A 21,996-nucleotide genomic window follows, 5' to 3' on the forward strand; every position below is an offset into this window, starting at 1 on the left:
ATTTATTTGCACGAGTTTAATGAACTGCACCAATGCAAATATGTGCGATTACTTTTCACTCTCCCTCTGTCTTGTGCCCCCTGCTGCTTGCTTGCTTTTAACAGAAGGCAAATAGTCGAAAAGCGTATCGTTTATTCTGCCCTCACAGTTCCACTTCAGATACTCGAACTTACATCTCACACACACGGTTCGTGTTCGTGCTTGTACTTGCATGTAAATATAATAAAAACCTGGACGAAAATTCAGTAAAACTTAATCAAAATGAAATTCAATAGTAAATAAATTAATTGCAATTTAACTCGGCGAGAAAATGGACTGTACATGTGCATCAAGTGAGTGTGACGGAGCCTTTGTTAAAAGCCCTTACATAAAGGGTAAAGTGATTTGCTCGTGCTGTTTGTGAATGATTGCAAAAAAATCAATAGTATAATATAACTATTTAAAGCATATTAATACATGTTTAAATTCAATTTGTTACTAGTATAAAAAAATACATTAGTAAATGAATTTAGCTATGACTTTTAGGCTTCTGTATTCTGTTTTGAAAGGGTGATTATAATTGTATTGAAATGCTTTTAGGACTAAATACCACTTTGGGCCAGCTGCGCTGTGTAGTTAATAAATCAAATTTGCATGTATGGAACACTGTTTGCATTTGTGCGTGGCCTGCGCGGCGTATGATTGATGCGTACTTTGTGGACAACATGCATCCAAAAACTGCATAATTCGATTTGCAATCAATAATGCTGCACACGCTGTATTAGCTGTCAATGCGACTAGCAACAACTAGCACAAGTTTCAACCAATTTTATGTGGCAACAGCAGAGAGAGATAGAGAGAGAGAGAAAAACGAAACGAGAGGAAACGCAATTGAAGCCTTGCAACAATGCATTGTGCTGGCGAGTGGATTGGTTGGGTCAAAGGCTCAATGGGCTTGTGCTACTAACCCAGTTAAACCCAGTTGTATTAAAGCTGTATGTAGAGGTTAAAGCACGCCAGGACATTAACCTACTTAGAGGGCACTCATGCAAACCTTTTATACATTATTTGCTGCCCTCTTACGCTGTACTCTCCAGCTCTGTGCGCTGTGGTAATTTAATCCTTTCGTTTCACAGCATCTTGCGGTTGATCGCTTGGCCATAAAGATTAATGGCCAAAAAAATGGGTATTAAATTCGCTTTTGCCACGTGTCATTCGTGGGCATCGTAAACACAGCCAAACACATTCATATCACAACAATATCATTATCATCATCATTTTGATTTTTTTGGCTTTCCTTCCTCTTAATGATCGATCGCTGAAACGACGCGTGTAACGTGGTTAGTAAATATCTCTATCTCTCTCTTTTTTTATACTGCGCTCTTTATTTAACTCTTTTCTTCATATTCCTTTGCTTGTTTGTCCATTTGATGACGTTACGGCCTCACATTTCGCTATTAACCATTAGCACCTTTCAAGCAAAACCGCACAATGGAACTTGTATCGCGATTTTTTATGGCTGTTTTGATGTTTTCACAAATTTTACATGGTCGACAAATATTGCATTGCATTGCGTTCAACAAATAATAATATTCAATATTATTGTTTTGACTGTTAAACATTCTATTATTGTTAAAAGCGAGAGAAAGCTTCTGGAATATATACTTATACTTAGGATACCTTAAATATTTGTATATATAATTATATACATTGAAAATGTTTATTGGTTTCATTTTCACAAATTTTCAAAGCAATCATTAATTTTCAGAAATGCATTTGTTTCCACGAAAAAATAAAAAAATAAATAATAATAATGCTGATGAAATATATTTTGTATCTTTTGTGTAGTCATAAGATCATTTATCTTTTCGTTGATCTATTAACAGATACGCCTATTGTTAAGTTAATTTGAACTATCATATACTTTTACCTCTATATACAAATCGATATCTATTCTGTACAAGGCATGACAGAGTAAGCAAAGATTTCACCCTTGCGCCATTTATGTACTTATAAATAATATAAACGTAATTCGCAGGTTCGCACATCATAAACAGTATAATTTTCAGATGCGTGACTTGAGTTTGGGATTTTTCACTGATTTTTGTATCTTTTTTTTACTGTATTTACGATCTGACTATCACGTTGTGATAGCGTGCTTGATCTGAATCAATCGATGATATTATATACAATACAAACGTGCAGCAGTTCTTTTGTGGCGCCTTTAAATTTCATATATTTTATATTGATTTGTTGTTCGTAAAATTCCGAAATTTATGTTATTCGTTTGCCGTTGAACATGCAATTACTGCCTTAACTGAAGTCAATTAGAAATTATGCCACAAGATTTGATTCATGGGTTTGCTCGGTAAAAATTTTCCTTTAGGAAATCGACTTAATTGCCAACCCAGTCGGCAGATTTTTAATTGCTTTTCAATGTCACAAGCACAAGAGCAGAACTAATTTCTTGTGTTCATATTTATTTAACGTTGAAACAAAAGTTGGCACAGTTTAAAGTTCAACGTGTTGGCAAAAGCGAAACGTAAAAGTTCATTTAATTTGCTAATTGTTGCACTTGATGCAAAATTTGCGTGCTGCCACTTAAATCCACATCAAGGCGTGGCCTCTTTGGTCTTTGGCACCGTCGGGAAATTAGTCAACAAAAGCAGCGGTTTGATGTAAGCGAAAATACATTAAGCTGTCAATCTTCATTCCGCACACACAACTCGCAGTTAGAGCAGAGAGAAGGAGAGCGAGAAACCATCAAGTGTCAGGCACTGAAAATATTTTAGCAAATGCTTTAGAGTCAGGGGGGTAAGGAAAGGCGGGATATTTTTCTGTTCCTTTTTTTTTTGGTATTTGGGGTTTTGTGGTATTCGAGGGTCTCGAGGGAAGTGTGCAGAGATGCCACAATATCGTTGAGTGGCACTTTTGAACTTTGACTGTCGCTGACGACGCGTCGTTTTGCTTCAATTGATTTCTGTTGATGCAGACAGACAGAAAGTCAGTCAAGCACTTGTCGCCCCCCCAAAAAAAAGGCAACTGAAATTACCTTAATGTATGGCCCATAAATCCCTCTTAAGTGTGACTATTGAAAGCGCTAACCTCCCTATCACATTGTGTATCAGAATTACAGAGTGTAGGTACGAGTGCAAGTACATACTACGAGTAGTTGCAAGTTCATCACAATTACGACGATTTATTTACTACACATACACACACTCAGGGTTGGCTAAGGGTTGAGCAGTTTTGTAGTCGATTAATGTTTACGTAATGCTAAACAAACTGTTGTGGAAAATAGGGAAAAACTAATGGAAATCGACTTCATCCATCATTAGCAAATACAATTCGATTCTATTGACGAATAGTAGATGAGTTCACTTGGCCTTGACCGTAGGCATTAGTGCATAGCCCCCCTTCCTGAACCATGACTTAACTAACCTACCCCAAATGCCACGGAACAAATTCTTTTTTTTTTTTATTATATTCACATTTATATTAGCATTTTTGTTTGATGTGGAAATGCAAATCGAAATGTATTTTTTATGAACTGTGCAACATTTGCGCTTTTATATTTGAAATACTTTACACCATTTCAAATTGTGGTAAAAGAAAAAGATAAAGGTACGTGAATTTTCTTTCGATCATAATATATTGCAAAAAATGAAGATGCTTTGAGAATAAAAAATAATATACAAAAAATGAAGTATGAATGCTGTCTGTAGTTGACATTTTTAATGCAGTCCAACTGCTGTCTTTCCCTGCTCAAAAGGTTTACTGTCAACCCTTTTTTTCTGCAGACCGAAACTGATATTTATTGATTTAAGCGGCGGCCATTGTTATTCGGCATATTTTCTTTATTTCCAAAAGAGGGGAACAGACTGTGCCTACCTGACCTCTAGAGTGAACTCACAAGTAGTATCTGTTGGAGTCTGTTATTTATGAGCTGTATCTTAAGGTTGTCTTACTTCAACGTTTTCCACCGTATACACAAATAGTGTTGGTGGCATTTATTTATTGCAATATATTTGTATTTCTGATTCTGTTTTAGTCGAGTTTCCTAGGAAAATGCTAATAAGCCAGCTAGCATGAAAAATATCACAAGCCGATTGCCATTTCTTAAGCTGTATAACGTTTGCCTATCTCAACTTCATATTAAAATGTTGCTCTTTCTTTTTTTGCTTACTTTGCAGTTTTGCCTGCCGCGCTGTTGTTGTTTGATGCCAATGCCATCACATTGTTGCTATTTTGTAGCTGGCAACTAATTTCAACAAGACTGGGAGAGTTTGTGCTACTGTTGGGAAAAGAGTAAGTTGAGATTTTTGTAATCAATTCTCAATGTTAGCAAACTAGCAATCAAATATACGAATTGTTTTTATACTACACTTCTCAAGCAGCTTATTTTATTTATCTTTTTTTTTGTATAAGCACTTACCGAAGCTGTTTATAATTATTTTTAAATTTAAAAAAACGTTTTCATATGCTCCCCTTTAATTATTTATAGAAAGCTATAATTATAAATGAGTGATGTCTCATGAACTTGACTTTAACCGATACTTGACACAGATCTGAGTCTGGAAGCAAGGCATGCATAACCAAATCAATAAATGTTCGTTTTTATTACTACCTATTATAGCTACTTTACTTAACAAATTGCCAGTGCTCTTAAATTAGATATGTTACATATCCCATTTTGCTCTATAACGCACTTAACTACTTTGTTTAGTGTATCTCAGTTAGGGAAACTTTGCAGGCAAAGTTTTCGTTTGCTTTAAGAAAATCTTTGGTGAAAATTTCAATCTGAATTTCTCTCTCTCTATCTCTTTCTGTGTGTCTGCACCGGAAATAATAGTTATTTTGTTGGCACGTGTATGAGAAAACATAAACACACAAACAAAACAAAAACATTCATACATGTACGTATACGTAATATTTATTGATATTTTCATCCTGTCAAAATGCATGAAATTCTCCTGACAGCAATTTCGCCAGTAAGTAGTTTACGTTCAATATCTAGATTGCTTATTGTATTTTGTTTTTGCTCGAATCGTATGGCCAATGAGTTGGCCAATCAAAATTGCAGTTTTTGATTAGCACATTTATGTAATAATCAAGTTGTGCTCATCCTGCGTCAGGAGCACTCATAAATATTTGGCTGATTGATGAGCTCAGCTCGGCTTCGCCTTTTTATGTACACACATATTTTTCTATTATTCTGTCTCTTTATTATTATTATTATTATTTCGTTGTCGGCCTTTTGAAATGCAACTGAGTACTTGAGCTTATTTATTGTCCCCATTCCATTGCAGTTGCTGTTGCTGGGGGTCCATACTATTTGCTGTGGCTGTCAAGTGTGTGCATAGCTCTGAATTCTAAGTGCTCTTCTCTATGTTAAAATAGCTAAACAATCCGCTTACTCTAGTAGTAGTTGTTGTTGCTCTAGCTAAGTTTTCGTTTAGTTTGCCTTAAGATTTCCGCTGCTCATTGAGGTTGTGTGTCTAGCACTTGGTCAAGATTTCCCCCATACATATGGCTGAATTTAAGGAACTACGCATGTAGCACAGTTGACTCAAAAGTGGTTAGTTATGCAGACAGAAGTGCTTGGTGAAGTGCGTGGAAGTGTTTCCTCAACTAAATTGTTTGCGAATGTGTCTGGCCTGTTATGTATAAGTGGGTTATATGATCAATAAATGCGATGCGAAACAATGTACTACAAATTTGAAGTATGAAGGATGGATAATTAACAAAGTAGCTCATCATATTCGAAAGCTTTATGAATGCCCTTAAAGTTTGCAACAGGCTTCCATGAACTTGTAAAACTCGTAATAATAATTGGTAAAGGGAAAGGGACTCGGCGTGTCTCAAGTTTCACAATACTGAGTGTGTCTCAGGAAATGCTTTTACTGCTCAATAACTTGGCTGATAAAGTTTAACCTACATTTGAAATGCGTTTGACATTTATAAATTATCTTACTTCCCGTCGTCACAAGCATTGGGTGTAGAGTACACAAACACTTTGAAAAGTGCAATTAATAGAATAAGTGCATCATCTTTGTGTCTTGGCCATCGGCAGACAATTATGTGCAGAATGTTTCATTTTATCTCTTTTGATAAGCATTAAATGTCAAATAAGATCTTTTGCATTTTACGCTCGACTTGCACATTTTATGGAGTGCAACTCATTCAACATAAAAATGGCTTGCAGCTGTTGCTGCCAAGTATCTCATTTATAGAGCTGCAGAAATACCCTGCAAACATAAAGAGAAGGTATATGAGACTGATAGACTTGTAGTTGACAGTTCTGTAGCGTATCTTTTGAGTTGAGCTATCTAAGCTGGCTTGCAATGTTGTTTTATGATGATAAATTAATGCTGCAGCCATAAGGTGCCATAAACTGAAGCCACTTGAAAAGTGAAGCACCCACCGCAACAACGACAACAACAGCAACAAAAGAAACAACGCTCGCCACGAGCAACAGCGTCAGCAATGTGGCTGATGTATCCGGCTTATACACAATGGCTATGACTAGCTAATAATACTATAAGTATTATACATATACACATTAAACGCATAAATGTGTGTGAGTTTAGTGCTTAACACTTCTTCTCTTCTCCCATTATTTATTATGCTTGAGCGTTAAATGTTTATTTTTTTGCCAATAAATTTTGATGGTTAGCTGGCACATAAATTCAGCCCTCGCTTAATTCGCCACCAAAATTCTCAAACTTTGGACACCAAAACAAGTAAACAGCAACAGATATATTGCACTGATCTGGCAAGTGCAATTTTCGGCGCCAGACGCGGCGATTTTTGCTTTCATATCATCAAATTGTTCATATTTAATTGATTTTGAATCATAAGCCAAAATGTGCTTGCTTTTTGTTTCGTTGTTTCTAAACAACAATACGCAAGCGCATCTCGCAGCTGTGTAAACACTTGATGATATTCAATGTGCTGGCACAGTCACTGTAAAAACATCTTTATCCCCTACACAACATCTCATTTTCATACCCTTTCCATGGTGCCGAAACAGACGACAGTCTTGTCTAGTGCTCCAAACATCAAAATTCATGCGTCAGCTAAGTGTCAACTTTTGAAATAGCTAATCATGCGACACACACAGATACACAGTCACACTTTAGCACACTCAATACATATAGACTTAGGGTGCGAGTAAAGGGACAAGCGAAATGACGTTATGAGTTTGTTAAATCAACAATCGTTAGCTATGAAGCCAAGCATAGGAGGGCAAAAAGCAAAATGATATAATAAGCAGGTATGCTCAACCTAAGAATACCCTAAGTAGCGTTTAAAAATAGCCTATGCGATTGTACTAAAAATGATTTATATACCAAATACTATATATAAAATTACTAATAAAAATACATATGCATATGTGAATACCCTTTAAAGTGCACGGTTTTGTTGGGTATTATCAGAATTTGTGAATTTCTGTTTAATGTAAGGAATTCCATTTATATTCATCCCCTCTTAAAGTGTCAAGTGTAACATAATTTTGGGCTTAAGGCGGCTTTATTGATGTCTCCCTTATTCATAAGGGCATAATACCCTGCTACACATTGCTAATGGCTGAAGAGTATACAAATTATGAGCAATATTCTGTGTATATATTTAGGTTTATGAACAGCAAAGACTTGACTGACTAAAGCGAAATATTTAGTCATGTGTATAGCAATATGGAACTAGAAATATAGCCATCGCTTAAGCAGAAAGAACTGGGTCATCGATCAGACAAGTGTATTAGAATTCCCCCCGCAATTAAACAAACTTAAATGAGCCAAGGAAAAAATTGAATTATGTGCTTTTTAACACAAGCGTTAAAAAATTTAAATCATAAAGAATTTAATTAAAATTGAAATGACCTTCAAACATCAACAGTTCTTGCGGTCAATTTGAAAGATTTGACATGTAATTTGCAAAGATTATTTTGAGCATATCCATGCCATATTTCAAGTTACAGACGTCAAAGCATTATTGGCCATTTCTATTGTTGGAAGAGCTTTTACAACACAAGTCTGCGATACGTAAATAAACGCGCAGCGCATTCAAAAAGTATTTACCATTCAAAGTTGTATATTACATTACGCATACGCCGCGTGTGCACAACTTGACTGTGGCCCGTTATTAACTCACGCTGTGTGAGAGCCATATTTCCTGGCACTGCATAGTATTCATTCAAAGACAGGTAAACGAGCACTCACACACACATACGCACTGACAAGCGTCCATTCATTAGAAAAATAAATTTCATTCTAGGCACAAATAAAATGAAAAAAAGGTATATATAGATAGAAAAAAGAGCACAAGAAAAAGTTTACCGCACATTGTTGGCCACAAGCCAACTGTAAACGTAAAGCAAAAGAACTGAAACAAAAGTTATTCACGTTTTGAAATGTTTTTGTTGGTCGGACTCTTTTTTTTTGGTTGGTTGTTTAGTTGTTGCGCTGATATCAAATTCTCAACAGCAAAGTGGTTTCATGACGTTATCAGCTGGAATGTCGGGTAGTCAAGAGCGAGAGAGCTTTTTGGGCCTATAATTTTGATGGTTTCGGGCGAGAAGCCCAGCCCCAATCTGTGGCCTGACCTACGACCCCAAACAAGAAGATGCCCTCAACCCATGATGACTTGACTTGACTTGTGGTTGTTTGTCAAAGGTTTGGCAATTACTTACATTTGTGTGTCATTATTGTTGACGCTTTCTCTCACTCCGGTTGCCAAAAAGTCAAAGTTGGCCTCATACATCACTGTTTGACGTGAATGGGGCAGAATGTGGCTGCACACTCTGTGCCTTGTGGCATGTGGCCTGGCCTGGCCTGGTGGCTTGTGTGACGTTGACACTTTGCCGGCCGGATTGCCCTTGTTTTCCTTCATGTCATATCGATTTTCAAATTTTCGCCAACTCGAGAATTGGACCTCGTGTCCAAGTGTCATTTCACTTGTCCGTCGGAACTCGTGTTTTTGCCAAATTGTTTGCCTCGTTCTTTTCTTTTTTACTTGTTATTGCTGTATCTTGTACTTTTTTTTTGCTGATTTCCTTTTCGGCTTAAAGGTGTTAACTTTATCACACGGCAGTGCTCGTGGTCACTTTCAATTGTAAACAGTGCTTTTACATTTTTTTTGTGCTTTTTCAATTTCACAAGAACTGAAAGACAATTCGATATGACAAGCGCAAAAAAATGTAAATTATACGTATATAATCTCTTGCACAAGTTATATAAATTGCTTTAAATGGCATTTGAAATTCAATTCCCTTGCATTATAACTTGGCACGTACCATTTGAAGTAAACGGCAAACAGCATTAAAGCGAAATATTTCAGTCTTTAAAATTCCAGTTTCTTTTCAATTTATTAAATTAATATTTTTTCATAATTTTACATTATTAGCTGCAATTAATCGTTTGCCTAAGTATAGAGCCACTGAACGCATTCAAGGCTCATCCATAATTCAAAAAGCAAATGATAAGCTGACTTATTTATTAGCTACTGTGGATATTGTACTTTGTTATCGCGCTGCTAGATTTATATACCCTGTAAACAAAGTTAAGAAACTATTTTAATAACCGAGGGAAACACCGGTTGAGTCATATAATGCGACTGCTTGCGAGGTATTCGCTAGTCTAATACTTAATTTAATTGACTTGATGCTATCAATTTGATCAAGTAGGCGTTGCAGTCTCGTATTATTCTTAGCACCTCCCCCTATTTGTTAAACTTAGTGTTAGTTCATTGATTTATAAATTGCACATATGGACGTACAAACCTGACTGCGCTCATTTTGTTGAGCGAAAAAAAAAACCAGCATGACCGGTTATTATGTGCAGTTCAATAGAATCGATGGCAGTTAATAGACGAACTCTCACTCTGCCAGCTTTTTACATCCGGTAAGGGTTCCATTAGCGCCTCAATTATAGAAATTGTTGCCGTTTGAATATGTTATAATGCGAGAAGGTTTGACAGATTAAATGCTTGGTGATTTTTTTTTTCTCTCTCTCCTCCGAATACCTCAGAGGTCAAAGCTTACAAGTAAACATTGATATGGACTTCTAATGCAGTTTTGATTATAAGGTTTTTGGTTTTATTGCAACCTTGCAATTTTCTACTTCAATGCATTTTATGACCGCAGACAATTATGCTTTTATAGTTAGTTGGTAATCGTTTGGGTAATTCAATGCCCTGACTGCCACGATTCGCCTTTGGTCAATTCATAGAACCCAGTGCAATGAACTCAAGTGGCAAGTTTGAAAACGCAATTCGATTATGATGACCACAATAACGACTACGATTACACGCCCAATTGGTACGTCACAACAGCGCCGCACACACAAATGTCTGGCAACAGCATATTTCAACCATTGAGTGTGTTTGTTGTACTCTATGAATTGGCTATTATAATTTTGTCATGCAACTGACTCAAATGATAGATAATTGTTACTATGTTTGTCATGGCAATAAAGATATAATCTCAAATTTCGGCAAAGAAATGTCAACTAGATAAGCATTCTTTAAGGTGATTTTCCATTTGGGAAAAATATTGCATTATTTTTTTTTGTAGGCAATTCAATGCTCATAGTAACATACCCTTTTAAATGTGTGTCAAGCATTTCTAACGCTGAATCATCAGCTTGCTAAAGATGAAGAGATAAAAAGCATTGCAATGAACAGAGATAAGCAGTCGGTTTTGTAAATCTCTGATGAAATTGTCTATTGAAAGTAGTTTTCAAATTAACACTTGCTTCTGGAAATTTCGTATTTTTCGTGTGAAGCTGAACCGCAAAACACATTTTTTAAATGGAAAAATCTTTGTTTTGTGTAAATCATGCTAATCTGCAAAAATTCCTCTACTCTGTGGATTAGCTAACAATAAAAATGAATTTATGGCACCACGTTTAGCAACAAGTAAATTCGATTTTAGTTTAGGCTTCTGTTTTGTAGTACATCCGAGTTTCGACTTTGATAAATCGACAATATTTTTCGTTATTGTTTATAGTAGTAATTAAATTACATCTACACTTTAAATACATATCGAATGCAAATCATTGAAGCGTTTTTTTCGCAAATACACTAACGGAAATAATTAGCGATCCAAGTGCAAAATGGTCAAACGTTGCAAGTACAGGCAATAAACTCAGTCAACACCATTTACAAGAAAAACCAACAATGGCTCATACAACAAGTTTACGAGCACACAGACCGCAAATAAAAAAAAGCATTCGCGAATAAAAGTTGAACTTTGGTAACGACTTGCAACAAGTTTCTTGCCATGGTTGGTTCAGTCAGTTAGTTGGGCACTCACTGTAAGGCCGGCAACAATTTGTTGAAAAGTTGTAATGGCATTCAAGTGGAGTTAATATCTGTAATGATGCTTAGTTAAAGTGCAGTTAAATAAAATGCAAATGCTCTATAAATATGCATGCGTACATTCTACTTTTGCAATATGAAAGTCATACTCGCTGCTTAGTCATAATACTATCTATTATTGCAGTTAATTGTGTTATCTTAAAAAAATTCCCGACAGTTTCTGATATTATTATGAAGTTACAAAGTCATTCTTTATAATATGTAATTATTAATTATAACTGTATGAATTAAATTCCCCATTTGATAGCGAGGGTATCAGAACTTCGACATTCCACAGTATTCGCTTCATTCTTGTTGCTTTTTAACATACTTACATCTTTTTATGAAAGATTTATGCCACTTGATGACCTTGTACATGGTATTTTTCTCTCTTGTTCCACTCTGACTATAAATAGCGTCAGCAACCTCCAAGAGGTCACAGCAATTGCAACTCACACACACACACACACATACACAAAACATTTAGCAGCTGAAAATTAACCAAAAATGAATAAAAAACAAAAAGTTGTTTGTTGAATTGTTTTACAGGCCAGGTAAAACTTTTTAAGTGCCTGCATGCACAGGCAACATAAAAGGGCAAACAATAAAAATACAAAACATACAAAAAAATTAAAAATAAAAATGTATAAAAAACCAACAAAAGCCAACAATAATGTGGTCGGATATATGGCCAGCTGTGACCGCCAGAACAGAAACGTTTAGTTTTGAACAATATCAATTATTCAGGCCAATAAAATTAAGCGGCCCATTTAGTTGGCCATTTTCCTTAAAGCTGTGTAACGATCTGCAATTGTGCGAGAAGATCTGGGAATTTCGTAGATTAACAACTGAATAAAGAAAATTAATTAATCAGCACCTAAGACGCGCCCACAGAAAATGTTTATAGTAACTAGCGATAAATGCTACAGAATGGGGGCCAGCCTGCCAGAGTGGTAAGTGCCTTTGATTTAGATAACACTGTTGATAATTAACTAGACATCTAGGCCACCTTTTTTTTTTGGGCAGCTGAAGGGCAAAGCCCAGACCCAGACCCAGACACATAGCCAGCCAAAAGCCACTGCTAACCCCACTAACACTAGTAGCCAGCCGCATTAAGCCACAAAACAAAAGCAAATATTTAACCAGAAATAAGTTGCGACTATCTATCTTATGGGTTCTCTTTTTCTCTCTCTCTCTGTGCTTATCAGTTCACACACTTTGCTGTTGATAGGCAGAATCTGATATCTACAAAGATATTATCAAAAAGTTATTTGACTGTCATGTTTGGCGCCTCGAAGGGCCCCATTATCATTGACAGTCAACAGCCGCGTGCATTGTCGGACGGCTTTGCTCTGATTTGTGATAAAAGAAGACGAGCTCAGTGGGGTGCGTCTTCAATAATAAAGTTGCATATCACTGTGGAAATTAACCAGACACTTGGGCTATTGAGTCATTGTTGCTTGAAGATAAGTTGTCTACTTAGCTGCAGCATTAATGAAAATTATTTTATGAACAAAATTGTAGCGTTTATTTGGCACATAAAATTTTGAATATTGTTACCATTTAAAAAAGTGAAATTAGAAATGAAATAAATGAATAAAAACTGTAAATTATTAAACGAACAATGCTGAAGAGCTCGTTTATTTAGCAAAGAAACTTTTGAATTTTGTTGCCAATTCATTTATTTTGCCTTAGCTTTAATCCATCTGTTAAGAAAGTATTGTATCAATTCTACTCGGCATTTGAATGTGGAGTGCAGTGGCAAATTACCTTTTTATTATCGGTAATTATGGTGCCTTCGGGTAAGCCAAGTTTTCCCATGAATAAACAGCCATGATTCAAATCATAGATGGTATAAAAGAACGGATGATCGGCGTGAAATGTTTGTGGCTCTGGATCATGAGCTGGCAAACTTCTTAATACCATTACTGCGGCAGTGGCTGCGGCTGCTTCGGTGCCCTCTTCATTGACCTCAATGAAAGCTTTATGTATGATGTGAGACACTTCGATACTTTCGTTGACTACCAACATTTTGGGTAATTCTGCTTGACTATTGAAGATCTTCTTGATGTTCAATTCCTTGAAAATCGGCGTCAGTTCTTGACTGTATTCCGTTTTAAATTTGGGCAACTTTACAAAGACTTTACGCGAAACTAGCTTTCTGGTTATATCGTCCAACGTTACTGTTTGCAATTTCTTCTCCAGTTGCTTGAGACCCGTGTAGATATTCGGCAATACGAATAACATGAATAAATTTGTATTGCGATAGGGCAATCTTAAGACTTTTGCATCCAATTCTGGCAAATTTGCGTAATAATATTTATTCGATGCATTCATCATTGATACCCTTACTCTACTTTCGTTCTCTAAGTGAAAATCCTCAATGCGCGTCTCATTCTCATCGAATTTATCTATCCATTCGCCTTTGAAGTGAATGGCATTGATTAGCACCAATCGAGTATTTTGATCCAACATATTGGGACTTATCAAATTTGTTATCAAATTGTTCGTTCTGGACTCTACCCATTCATTGATGGTTGCGGCTGCTTCATTGTTAGCTGAGAAATCAATACGCTCGGCTTCGGAATGAAACTTTTCGGTTAATGTATCATGAAATTCCTTGAGCGCTTCATAGTTCTTCATGAGATACATTTTGTTGGCCATTTTCACTACACTGTAGTGTTTGTAGGCAGCTAAGACATTGTTGAAACTATTTGCTATCTCTGTGGCCTTATTTGAACTGAAGCTGAGTCCTTCGTCCAGCTCCTTGGCCGTATCACTATCATCCTCGGCTCCCATACGCAGCATTCCAACACAGGTTTGAATCGAAAGCGGCGAACATATTAGATTTTGTGTGGGATTCAAGTTGACCAATTGATTGTATAATTTGCGGGAGAAGGAGTCCAACGAAGAGTTAAAGCTTTTCCGTTCAGATTCCATGTTTTGAGCAATTTTGATTATGGATCCATCATAGCGCAAATAAATAATAAAATTTGGAAATTGAATAATATGGCACTTTGACAAATTTTGCAGTGTTAAATTATTCGAAAAACTGGTTGAGTAAATAATTTTGATAAATTGATCAGGTTTTAATCTAGAAGTTTTAATTTCACAACTTATTTTAAATACACAGCAAACATATTAATTATCGTTAACATTGTGAATTCCAATGAATGGCAAATGAATCACAATTTGCCCATATGCAAATATTAAATTTCTCCAAATGTTGCCGGATCGCTAAAGCCTAGACACATCAATCAAAACTTGAAGTATCAGAGCTATATCATTGTTTCTGTTGCTGAATACCTTAACGACTTGGTGGTCGTCGGGCACGTGCCTGGGCTCATAACTGTTGTTATCTAGGGTGAACAGTCGTTGGTATAGACGGACAAGGACAGTTGTCAGTTTTGGCTTGATATTGGAATTTATAATTAATGTTCAATAACTTTTTCATTTAAGCACATTAGTCAAAACATGTATACGAAATATTTCGGAAATATATTTTCATTTAGTGTAAATATGTCAATCAGCATAAATCAGACACAATTCTTGACTAGTTCTTGGCTAAGGTCAGACAAGTATTTTATATTTTTTTGTTGCTGTCGAACATTATGATTAAAATTTTTACATGTTCTATACTTGAAGATGAGATACGTGAGACACGGAACACAATGTAGGTCAGTTTGCCGTGCATGGCAAAGTCTCCAGCTATAAATAAATGCATTTTTGTTTTCATTTCGGTATTGCCTAGTAAACAAACAAAGAACTGAACGGAACAGAAGCGGTGAACAAGCCGTAGGCACAATTTTCCAATTGAATTGCGTGAGAGTCGCTGACCTTGCAGGCAAAAAAAAAAAAAGTAAAATTGAAATCGGGGGCATGTCCATATGCGTCAATGCGTTTCAATGTGGAAGTGTCAAAGCCAATGGCCTTCAGCGTGAGATGACAAACGTCAAGACTCAAACTGGAGCTGAGCGCTTCTTTATTGTCCAGCTTTCTGCAGAGATAGATTGTGTGTGTGTGTGTGTTTGGCGTTCGTGTTGATTTGATAGAGCGAGAAAGTCCAATAACCCCGGGTAAGAAAACGGACACTTCATCCTTTTTGGCAGTGATATCAATTCATATGCAGCAGAGCAAAGCAAAGTGGAGAAGTATTTTGATATGGACGAGTGCTGGCCGCAGGCATTTCTCGCTATTGTCTATGGCCACTCACATGTGGTGGCAAGCACTTTGACCTCAACATGTGTGGCACAGTCTTTTCCTCCCTTTGTATGCTTTTGTGTGTGTGTTTGTGTGTGTGTGTGCGAGAGTGTGGGGTAATTCGATGCAGCTAAACTGAAATCAGACAATGGCCCAAGCGCAAGTGCAGTGAACTCGTTCGCTAAAATTTGCACGATTTGCATAAATTTGAGAGCCATCACATTACAACACATTATAATGTGGCACCTAATGCTCATCGGAGGTGTTTGTCTTTGCACTCTGACTTTACTTCACTTCACTTCACTTGACTCGACTTGACACTCTCTAGACAATGTGCTAATGTAATTATAGAGAGAGAGCCACAACAGATTGTCGCTCCCATGCGGCCAGGCTGTCAGTATTAATTACATTTACTTCTAATCGATGAGTGAATGTGAATGTTAGTTATTGACTGATTATGCACTTCTGCTCTTGGCCCTTTGCAACATGGCCAGGTGCAACACTGACTGTTCTGTCGGGGTTGCATGTTGTAATTGATACTGCAAGGCAAGTTAACTAATTAAGCTGGTTTGAGGGTCAGCAAAATTGATTGGGCAAACTGTTTATTGGCCTGGAAATGCAGTTGGTTTAGCTAAGGTCGCATAAACTAGGTCAATTGCCAACAGCTTACAATTTACGATCTCATTCCCAAACAGGAGTATTAACATTATCGCATAGAGGAAATGTAAACAAGTGCAAAGAATGTTCCGCATATTCGGGGGAATCTATAGAAAACTCCCCATATCTGAAGTGCACTGGCATATTTATATCAAGTATTTATTCAGCATATCATCTATGTCAACTGTTTGATATTGATATGAATGTGGAGTGTAGTTGAAATCGCATACAACTCATTTCAATTTCACAACTTCTTTGTCTTCTTTGTTGAACCTGCGAGTTTAAATGCAATCTTGAATATTGTATTCAGTTATATTATATACTTAGTTAGTTGTAGTTGGCGATTGTGATTACGGTTTACCTCGACGTCTGTTGTCTGCTGTCTGTAGAAGGCTGTGGCTGGCATATAGTTCCAGTCTGAGACCACGTCGAGGTCGCATTTGTTCAAGCATTTTAACCGTTACGCTGCGTAGTCTGGGAAGATTTTGTAATGGAGCAAGTCATTCTCGATCTTCTCATTAGCGAGCGTGTCTGATGTAAGACATCCACATTGCAGAATTCGTCTGGCAAATGACTCCATAACTGTGACTACATTAACTGCCGCCATATCAAATTAACCACACGCTACTGCACGTTTGGCATTCTCAATTAGAGACGGAGAGATGACAACTTACATAAGAAATCGCCAGACTGGAATATCAAATCTGTATTCAGAATCGGAAATATGCAAAATACTTATTATGGAGGAATTTATGAGAACCGTATCTTTGGCATTTCACGTTGCCATCTCTGATTAAAAATCAAAATGAACTTATTGTATTTTTAAGTGCTCCACTTTTGATACCTTATAAAAAGTGTTCTACTGAAATACATACATTAAATTTAAAATTAAAAATTTAATAAAATACAATAACTGTAATTTAGGATTATTTAATATACGGACTGTCTCATACTTTTTTACTACGTTTCTACCCTATTTTTCTAACGTTTACAGGGTATGCCTAAGCAAATAATAGACAACTGGTAATCACGACAAAGCGTCACAACAGCTAAGCGATTACCGAGCATTTGCATATTTAATTCATGTTTACATTTAGCTACATTTGTTGCAATATTTTTCCACTGGCCAAATAGGGGAGGGGAAAAGTAAAAAAACGTCACCAAGCTACCCGCCAGACAACGATGAATGTGAATCGATGACAGGCAGACGACGACGATGCTAATGTGATTGCGTTTGTTATTGTTTTTGCTTTTTCTTTCGATGTTTTTTTTTGCCGTATTGGCTATTGTCGTGCCGGCGAGCTAACGAGCTAATGGAAAAGTTTCAACTTGTATAGAATTTATAAAGACTCTACACACACATACATCCATACACAACTATATTTTCGCATGTGGAAACATGTGTAAGAAATGTGTAATGGCCTTGTAAGTTTCCATGTATTCACAGCTTGAACTACAATTAAATTATATTTGTCTTGCATTTCCCCCAGCTGGCACACTTAATCTGGAATATTTTGTACTAGGTACCTATTAAATTAATAAATACATTAACTGACCCCAACTGCCAACTACAGCTTGAACTTGTCAGCATGTAAGCGACGAGAGTCTGAAATATTTTGTACTAGGTACCTATTAAATTAATAAATACACAAACTGACCCCAGGACAACTCGAATATGAACTAAAAACATGTTTACAATATTTTGTACTAGGTTCCTATTAAATTAAGAAATAAAAGTTGATCCCTGCGTCGAAACTTACACGAATTGTTTGTGTACTTCATGTTAGTCAGCCGAGTTAATCGAAAAAAAAAGATCTGAATGCATCACGTGAAATGCGTAGTTCGAGACTGATGTAAATTTGAGTTTGGCAATTACATGGCTGTGTAATATGCAAATATTTATAGCAAAAGTTGAATGCCTTTGGCTGAGCTATAACCCCGCATAGTGTAAGAGTATCTGCCAGTTAACTGCCAACGATTACTGAGCCAATTTTGTTGTACTATTTTCTGTATTTTTTTTTGTGCTGAACGATGACAAAGTTCCTAAGCCCAGATAAAAAGTTGCGCCAATATTTGCCTTTTTGCCTTTGCTTTTGATAAAGCCGTCTTTTATTCAATTATAGGCGGATAAAAAGAGAGCACACCGCATGCTTATACTTATATCAATTTAATAGCACACACAAACTTCAGCTGTCTGGCTGTCCAGCTAGATTGCATGAGGAAGGTCCAGAGCTAATTAAATTGGATTTATGTTAATGGCATTTGGCTAAGCCTTAGCTTAGTTTTTGATTGACTATCATCCATTGTGATTACTATTAGTATTCGCTTTATCAGTTTGCAATCTTATCGTATAGGCCACAACCCAGAAATACTTATCACAAAGACAAGCGAGTGAACGAACAGCTGATGTAATGGAAGTGACCGCATTAACGGTTATACACATAAATATATATGTAGAGAACGTACTTATTCGGACATTCGTCATGCAGTCTGACATACGTCTGTCAGACTTGTGGCAAAGGTGTGTGCCTCGCACCTGTACAGGTGTCGCTGTCAATTAGCCAAGGCTTAGACTAAAAGTCTTATGAACTCGTATACTTGTCACTGCAAAATAAAAACACAAAATATATATAACAACGTGTGAAACCAATTAGCAAACCGTTAAGGAAATGCGACACACTCGAAGACCTTGTTAAAGGTGTAACAAATATTATTATTTTCTAATCGCTTTGCGCATTTCATAAGCGAAGCGATCGTGCAATAATGTTCAGACTGTAATCCTTATAAATCCAAAACTTAATGTAATCTTTAGCATTGAAGCCTAAACTGCGCATTGTTAATAAAAATCAAGTTCACTTAGAGCATTTACTAGTCGTTAATTGTTTGGGGAAATAATGAAAGTCGGACTACTTCAATATGAGGAATTTAGCACACATAGAAAATGGCATTCAAGTGCACTGAAGAGGGTAAAATTTAATAGAGCAAACTAAGTAAAAAGTAGTTCGGTTAAAGTGCAATCACTTATTGCAATCATTTTTTTTTTTGCAATTTGCAATCACAGAAAATGCAAATCACATGTTTGCCAATAATTAAATCGAATACGATATTTTCAATGCCAGGCTGCATAAGAAGTGCTTTGCAAAGTATTCTGCAATTATTTAAGGCTTATAGCCGGGGGGCTTTTGAGTGCAGATCATATTGCAATCAATTGTCGATGTGAAGCCCCAAGTCATCGTGACTGTGGCCATTACTCGCCCTGTTACCAGCTCAAGGACATACGTATGTACGTTCGTAACGTGGCCTAAAGTCAAGAAAGACAAAAAGTATACGAGTTTACCTTAATGACGCTTGCCTGCCCATTTTAGGTGGGGGCCGGCTCGCAGCTCGCAGCTCTGCAGCTCATTGTGTGTAAATATTGGAGCTGGTAACAGCAATCAGCCAAAGGAATTTCACGCCCTTTTTTGGGGGGGAAAAATTATCGTCAGCAACAAATATGGGTTAAATATCATTTATATCAAATTTATTTATGGACTTATGAAGCTTAAGTGCCTCAATTTGTACGATAGCGGGACAACAGAGTGACTGCAAGGCGTCGGTCCAAAAGTGAGTGCAAAACTTTATATTTAAATATAGCTAAAGCGCCGATATGTCGAACGTCAAAAGTGACGTCACATTTTAAGAGACGGCTGCCACAAAAACAAAAGAGCACACAAAAACCGGCTTCTCCAGTCGCGTACATTGAACATTGACTGGTCACCGCTGCTGATTGCGCGCTTTGTTGTTGTTGTTGTTGTTAATGCTGCTCGTTGGTTTTATATGTGTGTGAGCCATAGTTTAGAGTTCTTTGTGCACTGGGAATCACAGCCTGATCAGTTGTTTACAACAGGTTCGCATTGATCCATCTAGATCGCCTCATTAAGCATATCACGTGTTGAGTAAACCCCCAGACGAAATTAAAAACGAGCCGTGCCTCTCTTTTCGTGTTGGCTTCTTTTCGTGTATGGCTCATGCTTTAACATCGAGGCTATATATTTTGTGGTTAAAGCTTGTTGGTTGGCTCTTCTTTCTGTGCATTTATTTTTACCACCACTGCGTATGCGCAATGTTAGATGGGCAAGCAGGGGCCACAACAGGAGGCGCTAACAAGACGTTTACTCACGCCTCATGTTTATCTTAATGTGTTCGACTTTGCTGCTGCTGCTGCTGCTGCTGTTGTTTCTTGCCAAGTCATGCAAATGAGCGCATTCTCTTCAACTTGTTTACACTCGCGCTGTTGCGATTTTGGGGGGAGGAGTTGTTGCCGATTCTCCAGAACAAAATAATAAAGTAATACAAAAAAAAAACGAACTATGCCCTCCTCAGCAGACAAATAAACAATAAACCCAGCCAGACACTTGTTAGCTTAAACTTTTGTGCATGTTTCTTTTAGTCACAGTACTTTGATCTAGCCGCTTTTGTTATGCTATTACGCGTATTAGGCGAATATTTGTCAGTTGCTCTTTCAAAACTCAGTGTGTGTGGTGCCACGCGAACGGAAGTTCCAATTAAATAAATGAAGCATACAAAATATATTTGATGACCTGCTAAACGTATGTTTAATGCTAGTCATTGATAATACGGTTGTAAATATTTGAGCTTGGGAAAATTGTCTTTGTTCCGTTATTGTGTATTATCATCAGTCTATATTCAAGTGTTCAAGCAATATAGAATCGCATCGCATCAGTTGAGCCCCTCAACACACTGATAAGCGTTTAGATTTCCAAAGCAAAGCCATCGCCAAAGATAGAGGCAGAGATAGAGAGAGACAAATACACAATTATCTGTGGTTATAGCACTTATAAATCATAGCAAATAGTACATAAGTAAGTGCGTCCGTCATTGCCTTGATTCACTTTTCACGTCAATATTTGCCGGTCGTACACAAAAGCGCAAAAAAGCAGGAAAGTGTACAAAGCAAGCGTTAAAATCACACCCCCTAAAATGCCGCTAAGAGTTTCTGCCAACTAAACTAAAATGCACTTGAAAGGCATATTAAATTTCAAATATTTCGTTGATCTCCAGTCAATTATTGTCTGTCTGTATTTGTTGACACAAGATCACAAGCAAACGATAGTTGTGTTCTGTTGGCTCGTGTGTGTAATTGATTGGGGCGTTGCTTGATATCGTCAGAGCTGCCGCTTGGTGATAAGCCACATTTTTGATGGGCGTTTAATTCTATTGGCCAGCTTGTAGGGTGACTTCTAATGGGACACTTGATTTACAAACAATTCTAGAAGAAACTCACGAGTTTCACAATTAATTGCTGAGTATGTATTTAATTTTTTGAAATTCTTTCTTGACTTCACTTTCTTGCCAAATTCGAGTTAACTTTCAATACAACTGGCAACAACTCGACAGTTTTTTTGTTTTGTATAATCAACAAAAGTTGCGTATTTATAGATCGACTCTGAGGGTTAAGTAGGGCATGTAAACGGCGCTCAGGCCGACACCAAAAATGATCTTTGTTTACATTTGCACAGTCTCCGGTCGCGTGTTGAATTCTCCATAGAGCGAACTAGTAATAGTAGCTATATGGAGAGAACACTCTGATCTTATTTGAAGCTCGTGTGCGAGCTTTGTGCTTACCTGGCTTTGAAGCATGGAACGCACCTCTCTCACTCTATCTAGTTGATGAGCTCATGCGCAGTTCAAAGTTGTGTCTCTGTTTCAGTAGTAGCTAAGGGGCGGAGTAGTTGGTCATGTTGAAAGCAGCTGATTGTTCGATTGGATCAACTTTGATGCGTAGTAAGTGGTAAACAGTAA

General features: G+C 37.0%; 2 protein-coding genes across 3 annotated transcripts in view; one reads left to right on the top strand and one right to left on the bottom strand.

Annotated features, from left to right (window-relative positions):
- Positions 1–21,996, top strand: part of LOC117573809 (uncharacterized) — a 23,626-nt gene continuing 1,630 nt past the window's right edge. Inside the window, exons 1-2 of the mRNA XM_034257220.2 lie at positions 1–332; positions 4,173–4,287. Coding sequence (XP_034113111.2) covers positions 311–332; positions 4,173–4,287 — 137 coding nt within the window. The 5' untranslated portion in view covers positions 1–310. The remainder of the gene's footprint in view (positions 333–4,172; positions 4,288–21,996) is intronic.
- On the bottom strand, positions 11,759–14,430 carry LOC117574366 (alaserpin-like). Of its 2 annotated transcripts, none has more exons than XM_052006541.1 (2): positions 13,108–14,430; positions 11,759–11,827 (listed from the first exon to the last, which is right to left on the bottom strand). In XM_052006541.1, the coding sequence occupies exons 1-2, from the start codon at positions 14,275–14,277 to the stop codon at positions 11,774–11,776; spliced, it is 1,224 nt and encodes a 407-aa protein (XP_051862501.1). In that variant the 5' UTR covers positions 14,278–14,430; the 3' UTR covers positions 11,759–11,773. The 2 variants fall into 2 exon arrangements, with proteins under 2 accessions (XP_051862501.1, XP_034114091.1); XM_034258200.2 differs by lacking the exon at positions 11,759–11,827 and adding an exon at positions 12,965–13,043 and having other exon boundaries at positions 13,108–14,425.

This window comes from Drosophila albomicans, chromosome 2R (assembly GCF_009650485.2).
Source record: "Drosophila albomicans strain 15112-1751.03 chromosome 2R, ASM965048v2, whole genome shotgun sequence".
In the NCBI taxonomy this organism is placed as follows: Eukaryota; Metazoa; Arthropoda; class Insecta; order Diptera; family Drosophilidae; genus Drosophila; species Drosophila albomicans.

Bases quoted from the DNA above. Each gene is read 5' to 3' on its own strand.
- LOC117574366 (XM_052006541.1), bottom strand. From the start codon at position 14,277: ATGGAATCTGAACGGAAAAGCTTTAACTCTTCGTTGGACTCCTTCTCC. The intron at 11,828-13,107 runs GTAATTTGCCAC...GTTAATTTTCAG, and splicing joins TAATTACCGATAATAAAAAG to CTGCTAAATGTTTTGTGTAT.